This window comes from Bombina bombina, chromosome 3 (genome assembly GCF_027579735.1).
Source record: "Bombina bombina isolate aBomBom1 chromosome 3, aBomBom1.pri, whole genome shotgun sequence".
In the NCBI taxonomy this organism is placed as follows: Eukaryota; Metazoa; Chordata; class Amphibia; order Anura; family Bombinatoridae; genus Bombina; species Bombina bombina.
The window spans coordinates 1,172,440,214-1,172,456,129 of NC_069501.1; the positions used below are offsets into that span (position 1 = coordinate 1,172,440,214).

Sequence of the window (15,916 nt, forward strand, 5' to 3'; positions counted from 1 at the left end):
TCAATCGCTACTGGGCAAGCTTAATTTTGCCTGTCGGGTGATCCCAGTTGGAAGGGTTTTTGGAAGGCGCCTGGCATTGGCTACGGTTGGGGTGAAGGAACCACACCACAGGATCCGGCTTTCAAAGGAATTGAAGGAGCATCTAAGAGTGTGGTTGATTTTTCTGGAGGAGTTCAATGGGCGGTTGCTCATTCAGGAGGGGCCGGTATCTGATGAGATGTTGCACCTATACACAGATGCTTCAGGAGCACATGGCTTTGGGGCATATTTTGATGGCAGATGGTGCGTGGATACATGGCCTGAGGAATGGAAGGATCAAGGTCTAACCAAGAACTTGGTGTTTCTAGAATTGTTTCCGTTGGTGGTGGCTGTGATGGTTTGGAATGGTGAGCTGAGGGACAGGAAGGTGACTTTCCACTCTGACAATCTGGGAGTGGTATTTGCGATTAATAAGTTGACAGCGAAATCGAGGCCGGTGATTCGGCTTCTCCGAGTGTTTGTCCTGGAATGCTTGAGGGGGAATTTGTTTTTTCGGGCGGTGCATGTACCCGGGAAGCAAAATGTGATTGCTGACTCTCTTTCCCGGTTACAGTGGCAGAAGTTTCAGGAAGCAGCCCCGGAGGCGAAGTTGGATGGGGAAGAATGCCCAAGGGCTTTGTGGCAGATGGACTTCTTAAAGGATTGAAATTGGCGAGAGGGGCTTTAGCCCAGAGTACGTTAAGAGCTTACGTGCCAGTATGGAAACGGTGGTTTTGTAGACTGCACACGGATGGGATCAGGCTGTCAAAAGAAGATTGGGTGTGGTACTTGGTTGATTGGGTGCAGGAATGGAAAGAGGCGAAGATGTCAAAATCCATGGTGAATCGTCAGGTGGCGGCGTTAGCCTTTCTGTTTAAGCTGATGGGATGGGTCGACTTAACAAAGGAGTTTTGGGTAAAATTGGCGGTGAGAGGTGTTTGTAGAGGTGGAGCTAGGGGGGACAAAAGACGTCCACTTGTATTTGGTTTACTATTAAAGATAGTTGGGGCTTTGGAGGAGGTGTGCAATTCTAAGTTTGAGTATTACTTGTTCCCGGGTGGCTTTTGTTTTAGCCTTTTTCGGGGCTTTTAGAGTGTTGGAATTGGTTGGGGCTAATAGAAAGGACAATGGCGGTATCGGGTTTAGTGATGTGGTGATATCAAGGGAGGAAGTGTCCATTTGGCTTAGAAAATCTAAAACAGATCAGGAGGGTATGGGCCGCTTAATCAAGTTATTTGCTATCGGGGGTGTTTGTTGCCCGGTAGGTTCACTGGTGGATTATCTTAGGATCAGGCCTAGTGGTGAGGGCCCTCTTTTGAGGCACGAGGATGGAGGAGCATTGTCAAAATATCAGTTTGTGGCGGTACTTAAAAGGGCTTTGTCCGTGGCTGGGGTGAACCCAAAAGACTTTGGAGGCCATTCGTTTAGGATAGGCGCGGCAACTGAGGCGCATGAATTGGGTTTGAGTGAGGAAGTTGTGAAAAAGGTGGGAAGGTGGAAGTCGGGGTGTTTTAAACGTTATGTTCGTCCTAACATGATAGTATAGTTTTCTTTTTCTTAACAGGTCCAGTTCAGTGTTGGATAGTTGGACATTCTTTCATTTACTGGGCGGGAAAAGCTGCAACAACAAAGGAAGGAGGAATCCAGTTGGGTCTTCCTCGGGAACAGGTTGGGGTAAAGTGGTTTGGCGTAAGAGGTCTCAAATGGGATGGGGTAGTGAGTACAGTGAGTAAGTTTGCCAGGCTGTACAAGCCTCCTGACATTTTGGTGTTACACGCTGGAGGAAATGACTTAGGGTTTATGGCTCAAAAAGATTTGATTGACCAGTTGAAGGGTGGCATGCGTAGGTTGAAGGTTTTGTTCCCGAAGGTGTTAATTGTGTGGTCTGAAATTGAGACAAGGTTGGAATGGCGCTCAGCTTGGGATGTCAGGAGGCTGGATTTATCCAGAAGAAAGGTTAACAGGACTCTATCAGGTTTTGTTGCTCAGTTGGGGGGTTTTGGCATTCGCCATGTTGAATTCGAAAGGGAATCAGGCAGATGCTTTTTTATTAAGGATGGGGTGAATCTCAATGAAGTGGGGTTGCACTTATTTAATTTTAACCTAAAAGAAGGGGTACAGAAGGCCTTAGCCCGGTTGGGCGGTGTCCGACGGTAGGTCGGTCTGTGGCGGGTGCTGGCCTTATCAGGCGAGTTTTATGTGGTAATGGTACCTCATCGGACGATGGGGAGAGTTTAAGAAAAGGGGGCGTGCCTGGCAACAGCCAGTGGAAGGCACGTGTGGTGGATGATGGACAGCACCCCAGAGTTTTTTGTAACCACATTGGTTAGGTGGTTGTGTTATTTGTAAACACTTGTTTGTTTAATAAATGCGGGCTGCGGCCTTTTGTACCCAAAACTTTGTCATGTTTGGTTATTGATTCACAAGAAGAGTGCCGAATGTGTGTGTCAAAGAAGCCCCGGAAGGAATGAATTGAGAGCAGGGGCATGTGACCACACTACAGGCCAATAGCAGTGAGTTGCTAGGCAGTATTTTGAGGAGGAGGAGCGAGTATAAATATTGAGGGTTGTGAGGCGGAAGCCAGCATCAGTTCCCTTGTGAAGCGGGAAAAGCTCCCTCCCTCCCTCCCTGTTTTAAGAATTTGGAAGTCGCAGCTAAGGGCGGGTGCTGGCCTTATCAGGCGAGTTTTATGTGGTAATGGTACCTCATCGGACGATGGGGAGAGTTTAAGAAAAGGGGGCGTGCCTGGCAACAGCCAGTGGAAGGCACGTGTGGTGGATGATGGACAGCACCCCAGAGTTTTTTGTAACCACATTGGTTAGGTGGTTGTGTTATTTGTAAACACTTGTTTGTTTAATAAATGCGGGCTGCGGCCTTTTGTACCCAAAACTTTGTCATGTTTGGTTATTGATTCACAAGAAGAGTGCCGAATGTGTGTGTCAATGAACTTTAACCTGTCTTTGTTCATCACTTATATCCTTGGAAACCACAAGGTCTTTTAATGCAATTTAGTAAAGACAAACCCACAATAACCTACAACTTGGCACAAATCCACAGTGATAAAGTAAATGTAAAAGATTTTTTTGCTGCTAGTAACCATTTTTCCAAGTTAGCGGTATTGTAATTAGACTTTTTAAAATGTTGTCTTATCTAACTAGAATGAAAAAAAGCACAACACTGCTGAGAGGACCTTGACAAAATCATAAAAAACTATATGCGATTATAGGGTTAGAGAAACATTAGATATTAAAATGGTAACCTATCTATCTATCTATCTAACTGTTTTGCTATCTAGTTTATGTAACCAATCTCTTTACTAAAAGGGTTATTATATCTGTGCTTTACAGCTAATATAGTATCATTCAAATTCTATATAATGTAACACCTTAAACATGCTTTATAGCTTGCCCTTGGAAAGACTTTTTTGAGAATTGCCATGGTCTACCAATCTCTGATTTTAATCATCAGGAATAGTTAATTGGAAAAATGACCAGGCATGAATAAGTCATAAATTTCCTTTATTCATATCAAAGTAATAAATATTACAGCAATTTATCTTTATTAATAGCACAGATCCACCTACACACCCACTTATTTTTCCAAAATGGAGAAGTATGTAAGCATGTATGCAGTCATGTGGGCTATGAACACACATGATCTATTTTCATTTTGCTTCACAACTAAAGCAGATGTGCAGGGAATTTAGGTAAATCTTTAAAGATACGAATGGCTTAATATGTATAAAAATGTTTTATTCAATACAACTATTAACTGAACAATATAACATAAATAATAACAAGTAGAAACCATATATACAATAATCTTGGTATAAGCTGCATGAACAGTATTGTGTGAATTAAATTTTATCAGTAATGACTACAAATATGCTTTATAATGTATTGTTATTTTCTCTAAATTGTACTGTTTGTGGGACAATGTGAAAAGCATGAATTTAAAAATCTGTCATATAAAATGTACTTTTAAATATCACTAAGTATTAACCAAATGTTGGGGTACATTTATTGTACTAAATAGCAGTAATGGAAACTATGAACCCTCATCCAAATGTAAAATATAACTATTTTGCCTTTGTAATTGCTCATGATTGGGCTTTTCTATTTCCAGTCTTTCTGGGGACCGTTTGGTGCCATACCTCTATTCAACAATCAATTCCTATTGGACAGTTAACATATTTCTTCTCTTTTTTCTAATTCTACTTCTCTGATCCTTTTCCGCTCTCTCTATCTCTCTGTCTTAATTTTTTATCTCACCATTCCTATAATTTCACTCATTTCATTTTTACCTTCTCTTCTTTTTTTTTCTATGTTCCCAGGAGACAGCTAAATCCATGATTGCTATAATGAGGCTGCTCACAATTATCAGCATATGATATAAAACATATCTTAAGACCTCCAGAGTCTGCTCAAGCAACACAGTCGATCAACTATCTTAACCCAAGAGTGTTCCTCTTTGTTTGCCCTTCTATCTTATCTACTATGGTTATGCCCTTGAGGTAGGAGGAAAAAGCAAATTCTGATTATATCAGATTGATTAAGGTTTCATCTCACTTTAGGTAAAATACTAAATTGATGCAATCATAACAAATGCATATAAATGTGTAATCAAATCGACACCCCATTGAACTTACTATACGCAGTTCTGGAGACCATGGGGCCCATTTATCAAGCTCCGAATGGAGCTTGTGGGCCCGTGTTTCTGGTGAGTCTTCAGACTCGCCAGAAACACAAGTTATGAAGCAGCAGTCTAAAGACTGCTGCTCCATAACCCTGTCCGCCTGCTCTGAGCAGGCGGACAGGAATTGCCGGAAATCAACCCGATCGAGTACGATTGGGTTGATTGACAGCTCCCTGATGGCGGCCCATTGACCACGAGTCTGCAGGGGGCGGCGTTGCATCAGCAGCTCTTGTGCTGAATACGGAGAGTGATCCGCACTGTCGGATCAGGTCTGCAAGACCTTTAATAAATAGGCCCCCATATCTAAAAACCGTCAAAAGGAGGGATACTAAAATGGTACAAAATTTAAAAATGTCTAGACACACATAAGGCTATCCTAAGAAATAAGCAAGTTTACAATACACAAGTATTATTGGTAGACTTAATGGGCTGTTTCGTTCTTATCTATCTTCAATTTCTATGTTTCTAATGGGTCAATCACTATCCTGTAGAAAAGTTTATCAAGTGATTTATCTGCAAAAATCCCCAGACTTTAATGGTGATTTTCTGTAGAAAACCATAAGATAAATGTTTCTAAAGGAATGTGATTGACCCCTATGTTTCTATGAGGCCTAGATTACAAGTGGAGTGCAATCAATACAGCGGAGTGTCTTATCTTGCTCTTGTCCTTGCGCAAAGAATAAAGCACAATCTGGTATTACAAGTGGATGATTAAAAATATTAACCAAAGCCTCTTAAAAGGGACATTAAACTGCTTAGCACAACTACAAAACGTATAGTAACTACTCACTATGTTATTGTATTTCATTTTCTTTCTGTAGCTCTTTTCAATTCAGTTCGCCTGTTTTAATAGTGTAAAGGTGCCAGACACTAAAGCTCGGCCTCCTTGTACTGTGGGCCGCCATCTTGGAGCTCAGATGTTCTCAGTCTGTGACATAAGCTGTGCACACTCACACATCAGTCATTTTGCCAACTTTTTTACAGCTGTATAATGTGCTTCAGGTTAGTGTGCATGCTACAACATGTGAACTTTATATAATTGCATTTTTTTAACACAGTTTTACAGTTACACAAAATATATTTAACAACCACTCAGCAATAATATAATACAGCCACAGCAACAATGTACAACTCCTGCTATGTATCGTGCACTCTAACCTAAAGCACATTATACAGTTGTATAAAAGAGGCCAATATTACTGGTTTGTGCGTGTGCACTGCTTCTGTCACAAGCTGTATTAATACACGTTTTACCTCTGTGATTAACTTGTATCTAAGCATCTTTTGACAGCCCCCTGATCACATGACTTTTTATTAATTATCTATTGACTTTCATTTTAGCCAATTAGTGCAGTGTCTGCCACAATTCATGGGTGTGATCACAATGGTATCTGTATGGTTTACATGAACTAGCTCTCCCCTGTTGTGAAAAGCAAATAAAAAAAACATGTGATAAGAGGCGGCCTTCAAGGGCTTAGAAATTATCATATGAGCCTTCCTAGGTTTAGCTTTCAACTATGAATACCAAGAGAACAAAGCAAATTGGTGATAAAAGTAAATTGGAAACTTGTTTAAAATTACATGCCCTATTTGAAACATTAAATTTTTTTTGGACTTGACTGTCCCTTTAAGTGTTGCGTTTTTGAAACCTGAAGTAAAAGATATCTGCATAAGAAAATACATGAAAATGCTATGGAAATAAGGAATTTAAGTTATATTTAGACTTACTACTAACTGGAGGTAAAAACAATGTACTTAAATGCAATTGAAAAAATCTAGTTAAATGCTGTATGTCATACAAAATATGTGATATTCTCATAAAAAGTACATACAATTCTGAAGTGCTGTTAAATAATTATTATGAATAACAATAAAGCCAAGTAAATATAGTAGCTGCTCTATTTGATGTACAATTCCTCAAACATAAATCACTTATAGTGAAGTATTACAGCCTAATGCATTAATGGATATAAGTATACATGAAACCGCTAAATTAAGCTGTACAATAATTGCATTGCTTGTTTTATTGTTAGGCTTCAGTTTTCATGTCAAAAGTGATGCTAGAAGCTCTGATAAAAAAAGAAAAACATTTATTGAAACATATTATACCATACAAAATAACAATATAATAAGTGCTTTATAGAAATCTACTAAGGTGTACATTTATGCATTTGCAGCTTTTAGGCCAAGGGGAGCAGCCGAATATTTAAGAAGCAAAATTGCTTCTTTTGCCTCTCCATCACCTCAGATGTGGCGAGATCAATCGTCGTAGGACCAGGCATCGGCTGAGAGCGCGACTATCCGCTCCACCACGGGTGCAGTAACCTTGGGAGGATTTGGACTACCCAACATTGAACACTATAATTGGGCAGCACTGACAAAATATGTTGTAGACTGGCTCTACATAAAGAACACTTCACAAATATAAAACTAGAGGAACAACTCATTGCACCATGATCTTTAACCATGCTACCACATATGACACCGTCACAGGCTGAGGCAATTGTGAAGGATGCCCTCTTACTACACCAACCCATTAAGGCATGGTGGAAAGTATGCAAAAAATTAGAAACCACACATAGACACACCCTCTATTTACCACATCAAGGCAATCCAGACTTTCCAGAAGGTTTCACCACTAAAACATTTAGACAATGGAGTGAGAAAGGGATTAAGATGCTACGACAGGTCCTCTCCAGGTAATGGACAAACCATAAACTGTATTATTACTGTATTTATATGTATATACTATATACACTTTGGTTAATGACCCACTTAAGGTGCAATAGTCCTATTTCTGCTGAGGTGGAGTTAAATAACCCCAGGGCAAGCCGCACAGAAATGTAAGTTTCCTGTGTTACACACAGTGCAGGGTGATCACACAGCAGGACCACTGGCAGGCTTGCATTTAGTGTATTGTAGAAAGTGTTACAGCCCATTACTAGAGGATCTCACTGTTCCTCTAACCAAAAGTTTCTCTTCATCTCCTCCCATCAGCAGCATCAGTGTTTACTGAAGCGTTTCTGTCCAGAGGGAGTTTAGTTCCTCCTGCAAAAATAGTGCAGGAACTCCATTCCCATGTGTTCCCACTCAACTTGACCTCTGGTTTCAAAGCAGGCTCTTTCATATGGATGACAACATATTTTTGAGTTTAGCATCCTTAAAGGGATAGTAAAGTACAAATTAAACTTTCATGATTCAGATAGGGCATGTAATTTTAAACAACTTTCTAATTTACTTTTTATTTTTTTTCTAAGCCCTTGAAGGCCGTCTCTTATTTGAATGCATTTGACAGTTGTTTACAGCTAGAGGGTGTTTGTTCATGTGTTTCATATAAATAACATTGTGCTCATGCACGTGGAATTATTTAAGAGTCAGCACTAAATGCCTAAAATGCAAGTCTGTCAAAAGATCTGAAATAAGGAGGCAGTAAGCAGAAGCTTAGATACAAGGCAATTACAGAGGTAAAAAGTATATTTCTATAACAGTGTTGGTTATGCAAAACTGGGGTATGGTAAATAAAGGGATTATCTATCTTTTTAAACAATAACATTTTTGGTGTTTACTATCCCTTTAAATGAGTATGTATTAAAAATGAGCAATACAATTTGAATGGACCTGCCAAAAACATCACTTACATGGAAAAAAAAAACAGCAAATAAATATGGAAGAAATATGATAATAAAATGATGTTTAAGTTTGCTTGCATATTGTTTCTGCCTCTGTTTAAACAGCTGGTACCTTGCCTGAACTTATTTTTCTAAGAACTGCTGTATCATCTCTAGTGAGATGTTATATGTTTTGCTTTGCTTAATAAACTTTTAGTCACTTCTGAGGCCTTTATTGCTATTTCTTATTCTGCCATTTGGATATGCACAATTACCAAAAACAGTATGCAATGTAACATGTTCAATGCGGCATAGACAGCTGAAATAGCTCTTTTGTGTGTGCATATTCCTATATATTATAGACACAAATGTTACTAACTTAAAGGGATATAAACCCATTTTTTTTTCTTTCATGATTCAATTAGATCATACAATTTAAAGCAACTTTCTAATTTACTCCTATTATAAGTTTTCTTCATTCTCTAGGTATCTTTATTTGAAAAAGCTGGAATGTAACCTTAGGAGTCAACCCATTATTTTTTGTTGGTTCATAACCCATGGGTAGTGCTGATTTGGGACTAAATTTAGCCACCAATCAGCATGCGCTACCCTGGTTCTGAACCAAAAATGGGCCAGCTACTAATCTTAAAGTGATGGTAACCCATTAAATCTTACTAACTTCCATCTTAAAGTAAATGACTTAATATAAACATAAAGTTTTTATTTTTTTTAACATACCTTCAATTTTTTAATATATGACAAGTAGTATACAATTCAGTGCCATGTATCTGCCGTCCCTGCACTAAACACTGTTATTGCTTTCCTATGACCGCATCGCATTAGCCCTATTGCTATGCGTGTCAGTTGACAATAGCTTACTTTATCCCTCCTTACTGTGCATGCGCAAAAGTCTGTGTCGTGTCATGGTTATCAAACAGCAGTTGTCACCATGCACGTTCACGATACTAATCAGACATGCGCATGTCTTCCTAGGGGAGAATTATAACTCTAGTTATATATTAGTGGATAACTGTAAACAGAATGAACGGGATAAAGTCAATTAATACAGCGCTAATCTTTTTATATATATATATATATATATATATATATATATATATATATATATAGTGCATGTAGAAGTGAATTTAAATCAATATTTTTTGTAGAATCATATAACGCTAGATTTACCTAACTAAATGCCCGTTGTAATCGTAGGGGTAATGTCATCGCTTGTAGTTATCCAGATGATGTAAACAGTGAATCTCCTGACTCACTGTTTACATACATCTGTGTAAAATCCTGAGCATGCGCACAGTGAGCTGTTACTAGAGCGCGCATCAACAGTGGGCAGAAATGTTAGTTAGAGAAGATTACATCCGCCCTTACTGTGACGTTACAGAGGAACTACCCTTTGTCAACGTCACTTAGTGTATTATTTCTGAAACGGTGAGGGCGGTCTAGCGAAACTTTATTGACAGGTGAGCAATTGAGTTATATTTTTTAAATAAAAGGCAAAAATAAAATATAAACCATGTGAATATGCTAGTTAAGGGTTTATTAATTGAAATATATGTTGTGGTATACACAAGATTAACAATAACTATAACTTCCTACTCTTCAAATAAAGATACCAAAGAACAAAGAAAAATTGATAATATTGGGCCTATCTATCAAGCTCTGTATCTGCATGGGGCGGTGTTGCACCAGCAGCTCACAAGACCTGTTGGTGCAATGCTGAATACGGAGAGCGTATTGCTCTACGCATTCAGCGAGGTCTGTCGGACCTGATCCGCACTGTCAGATCAGGTCTGACAGACCGTTGTTAAATAGGCCTCTATGAGTAAATTAGAAAGTTGCTTAAAATTGCATGCTCAATTTGAATCACGAAAAAATGTTGCCAATACAGCATTGCCCTGCCAACAGCTATACCAAAGCAATAATATTAGTGTTACAATTGAAGAGTTAAGACACTGGATGAAAAAGAGTTAACACAACTTGCTTTTACCATTGCTATAGGGATGATAATTTCAGTCCCAACATTACTATAGTATTTTTTTTATGTAGTTGGGATTATAACACTAAGATCTAGTAAATGGGACAAGACTACAGTTGTGCATATAATGGACATAAAACTAGTGAATGGACTTTATAAGCTGTCCCCCTGCGCTGATCAAGTTAAACTGCTGTATTAGAAAATTGAATATAATCTGCGTTTCTTTATCAGCTCAATGACTGTCACTATTATGGCTCCATAACATTAAGCTCTTGGTATTTTGAATGTGTACATTTCAGTAAACATCTATAGTAAACACTCCTATAATATTATTTAAATTTCAGTTTAATGGAACAGACTTAAAGGGACACTATACCCAAGCATTTTCTTTCATGATTAAGGTAGAGAATATAATTTTAAACAACATTCCAATTTACTTCTATTACCTAATTTGCTTCATTCTTTAGATATACTTTAATGAAGAAATAGCAATGCATACGGTGAACCAATCACAGGAGGCATCTATGTGCAGCTACCAATCAGCAGCTACTAAGCATATCTAGATATGCTTTTCAGCAAAGAATATCAAGAGAATGAAGCAAATTAGATAATAGAAGTAAATTAGAAAGTTGTTTATAATTGTATGTTCTTTCTAAATCACGAAAGAAAAAAATGTGGGTTTCATGTCCCTTTAATACTCTCACCAGGGGCATATTTTGGCCTAGGCAAACAAGGCACTTCCCTAGGGCAGCAGATTGGAGGGGATGCTGCACATTTTTTTGTCGGTATATTTATAAGAAGCTTAAAGTGATTTTATAAGTATTATAAAGGTATATAATGGGAGATTTTGCCCAAGGAGATTACATTCTAGAGTTTAGAATAAGATACTCTCCATATAGCTTACAGTTTAGAGGTAACTCTGAAACTTTCATTTATTAAGCTAGCTATTTCCTTTAGTTTTGTTGGCTTTCAGCACTTAGGGGCATATTGATCAATATCTATATGCTGTCTGCAATTATCATTGCACCAGCAGTTCTTGTGAACTGCGGTGCAATGCCGCCCCCTGCAGATTCGCGGCCAATCTGTTTTCAGCGAGCCTTCATAACTTCTGTTTCCGGTGAGCCTTCATAACTTCTGTTTCCGGTGAGCCTTCATAACTTCTGTTTCCGGTGAGCCTTCAAGGGACATCAAGCTCCATAATGAGCTTGATAAATATGCCTCATAGTATTCTGTTTGGGGCAGGATTGTTTCAAGAAATCTGTGTTTGTTTTATATATATAAAAACCTAAATACACCACTGACTCTCATTAATACTCCTTTTATAAAGTTACACTCTGGTTAAGCTCTGTGTACACGGTTACCACCATAAAAAACAAACATACTCAGTAAAAAAGTCAAGTTAACCCCTAAAAAACTAAATATGTATTTCTCTGAATAATATTCTTAATTTCAACTGTGTTGAAATATTACTAATAGCAATTGATTTTATGTAGCCATATAAGCATGTGAAGCATATTAAAATGTCCCTATATAACACTAATTCTCAGTTACTTTAAACTAGTAACGGACACGGACAAACTATTAAATACTAATGTTGTACTCTAGAGATATTTTAATTGTGCTGATGAATAACAGCAGATTTGGAAGATATCCTATCTGAAAATACTAGCTAATCTGACCATCATTTATTCACTAAATTGTTTTTCAACTGGTCTTGCTAATACTGCATAGCTGACAACGGTTGGTAAAACACACACTATCGCAGTAGGTCTTAATTTCCTAGTGAAAGCTTTCCATCTCTTCTTGCCAAACGCACCAAGCAGATAATAACTACTCACAGGCAAATTGAAGTGTCGCCTCTCTACTAAGGATACTGCCAAAGGAGTTGGCTGCTAAGCACTGATATTGACCAGAATCCTTCATCTCATTTGGACTGGTAATAATAAAATTTCCATCTATTAAACTGTAGCGATAATCACTTTCCAAGTCTATTTCTGTTCCATTTCGAAGCCATCTTTAAAAAAAAAAAAAAAAAAAAAGATATAAATAAATCATTAAACATCAACAATTTCTAAAATTCTATGATATGATATTGTAAATAAAATATTGTTAAATGCAATAATCAAAATAACCCTAAAAAAGTTAGTAATATAAGGTATATGGAAAATCTTATACTTTTTGTTAAATCTCTCCTAGATCATTGTGATGTTAAACAAAACAAAAATAGAAAAAAAAGAGGAGGAATAATGGGTTTAAATTAAGGAGTTGAAGAAACAGTATTATGGACTGTTTGCATATCTAAATATGGAGTAAGTATAAAAAACTATAGTGATTTTTTATAGTGTTTTGGGAAGAGGGGTTGCTGCTGGGTATCAGAATTAGAAGATGATAGAGAAAACATAGGTAGAAAGCTCCTATTTGGTGAGAGAGGGCTTGAGATATTGTGTAAATTAAAGAATAGATTTGAAGTTGTGTATGAGACAGAAGAATGAGAATAGAATAGTAGAGATGTATGGTGAAGAATATAAAAAATAGAAAATACAGAGGGGAAATTAAATGGCAGTGCAAAAGTTAGATAAGAAGAAATGGGGAAAATTAGTAAAGCATAAAGGGGAAGGGGAAGCAGATGTACAACAGAGAAGGTAAAATGGCTAGCCAATTATCACAGGAGAATATTAAAAAGAAGAAAAATAGGTGAACAACAGAGGGCAAGCATATAAATAGCACAAATAAAAAGAGGCAATGGAGCTAAATAATGAGTGAACAGGAGAAAGTGGACATCAACAGAGAAGAAGGTTTAGACAAAGAACAGGGACGTCACTAAAGTCAATGACAGTTGGAGAAAAATAGCAAAATATATGTGTAGTAGAAATAAAATAAAAATGTAGTAAAAGGAGGAAATAAATGTAGAGAAATGAGAGACATATCTAGATACCCATCTGCTAATGACCATGTTACCTACTGTTGATGACATTTTCAATACAGAACTTAAAAATCCCAATCAATAAAACTAATGTTTTCCAAATCATACGTTATTCATTACTCACAAAATATAATACTACTCTTGAATATACATCATAGAACAAAATAAATATTCAACCACGTGCTATAATTAAACATAAATATCATAATTTAGCTAAATGTTTTAAAATTCAACAAGTACCTATAACTTGGAGCAGGTGCTCCTCTTGCCTCACAGTTAAGAGCCACTTTCTTTTCATCAGAGTCCATGGGAAATATTACATTTTCTGGTTCTTGGACAAATACTGGCCCATAATCCACACTCTCTGAAAACATGAAAATCTACTGGTTAACAACAGAAATATAAAAAGGGGACATGGAAGCAGATTAAAACTAAATAAAGACTTTAGATCTATGGACAGAGCTTTTTTGACCAGAAAGAATATACAAATACTTACCATTTTACAAGTCATTCTTCATGTAGAGTGATACTATTAACAATAAATGCTTAAAGGGACAGTCTAGGCCAAAATAAACTTTCATGATTCAGATTGAGCATGTAATTTTAAACAATTTTCCAATTTACTTTTATCACCAATTTTGCTTTGTTCTCTTTGTATTCTTAGTTGAAAGCTTAACCTAGGAGGTTCATATGCTAATTTCTTAGACCTTGAAGCCCACCTCTTTCAGATTGCACTTTAACAGTTTTTCACCACTAGAGGGTGTTAGTTCACATATTTCATATAGATAACACTGTGCTCGTGCACATGAAGTAATCTGGGAGCAGGCACTGATTGGCTAGACTGCAAGTCTGTCAAAAGAACTGAAAAAGGGGCAGTTTACAGAGGCTTAGATACAAGATAATCACAGAGGTTAAAAGTATATTATTATAACTGTGTTGGTTATGCAAAACTGGGAAATGGGTAATAAAGGGATTATCTATCTTTTAAAACAATAACAATTCTGGTGTAGACTGTCCCTTTAATACCCAACTGCTGAATTCTCCAGCTAGATGAATGCAGGCAGTCCTGATAGCAAACTACACAGGGACCTCATTACACCAAACTAATAAGCTTCAGATTTTGGTCAACCTCTTACACTATAGAGGTAATGAAAATGTGATGGGTCTTTAAAAATTAAAATCATGTCTTAAACAATGGGAAAGCGGAACAATAGTAGTATAATAACAATAGTGTTGCATTAAATAGAAGTCATTTTAAAATGTATTACAGTTTCTTTTTTATAAAATGGATGCTCATATTTTGAAAATGAAAACCTATTTTTAAATGCCCTCTTTTAAATGGAAAAATTATTGAATTTCCTTTTAAGAAATGTAAGATGTAGCAATTTGTATACAATATTACTTAGTTGTGCATTTATTCAGATGTTAAATTTAACTATATTGATCCTGTATCACTATTGAACATTTGTGCTTATTTTAACCATGATATAATTACATATTACCCAATAATGGTTGTATTGGTTACCACAAATTTATAAATTACTAACTCTTTTTAATAAGACGTACTAAAAGATAAAAATAGTCATATATATATCTGTAATTAATAAATTCTCAGTTTGAGTTGTCGTCTAACCTAATAAGTTGTTTATTTTTCCTTCTCCCCTCATCTCTTTAACATTACTGTAGTAGAATTAATAAAACGTCTTTTAATCCATGAAGTATACAAGTTAACTGAAGTCTGTACAGCAGATGGTAGAGAACAATTTGAAATATCTATATTTTTCTTCAAAACTTTTAAATGATTTAAGAGTTTAACATGTGCATACCATGACATGTAGGTGAAAACATATACATGGAAAAATGTAATGATATGAAAAAGTATTCACTCAAAAATGTGTAAAATGCAACAATCTCAGAAAAACTTGTTCCTGTATGATATAATATATACATAAAGTACACAGTTTTCAAGAAAAATAATTTTCCCACATACAAATATTACAATCAAGGTAGTAGGGAATATAATCTATGGCTTGTGCAATTACCAAAATGTTTTTGTTTGTTGCATAAGTGTAACAAATGTGTAAATGATAAAACAAACATATAAGAAATATCCTAAAACATTTTGCACTGAACAGTATGAGATACAACTCATTTACGGGTATTTCTACTTTAAATATTAAATAATTTTACTTTTGTACTATTATTATTGAGTCCCAGGGAATGTAACATATCTGTATTGTAGTGTGTGAAAATTTAAAATAATAAAATAAAAAAGAAGATATATTCTTTAAACAAATAATTTAGCCAGAAACATTCTATAATTTGATGACTGATTGAGAATGAAATTGCCGATAATTAGTATCATCATTCTCTTTCCATTGATTGCTCTTTAGCTGTCATAGAGAGCTAACATAACTCACTCCTTGGTGATGAGCTGTCTTGTTTAGTAGACATGTGACTAAGCCTTTAGTACTGGGTGTTCCTCTCGTAGTACTTAGTTACAAAACCACCTATATAGTCCTCTGTAATGTCATGTTTTTTTTTTAATGCACCATTTTAACATGTGCCAAAACTGTTGAAAACAAAGCAAAACTATATAAATTATCAATGATTCAATTGGATAGACTCAACATTTACAGACCTAATTGTCATATAGCTATACAGAATACTTAGTCATAG

General features: G+C 36.4%; 1 protein-coding gene across 1 annotated transcript in view; it reads right to left on the minus strand.

Moving 5' to 3' along the window:
* The window catches only part of CNTN5 (contactin 5), a 990,860-nt gene that overhangs the window by 914,320 nt on the left and 60,624 nt on the right, over window positions 1–15,916 (minus strand). The window contains exons 2-3 of the mRNA XM_053705588.1: window positions 13,478–13,601; window positions 12,153–12,328 (exon numbers count right to left, since the gene is read on the minus strand). Coding sequence (XP_053561563.1) covers window positions 12,153–12,328; window positions 13,478–13,601 — 300 coding nt within the window. The remainder of the gene's footprint in view (window positions 1–12,152; window positions 12,329–13,477; window positions 13,602–15,916) is intronic.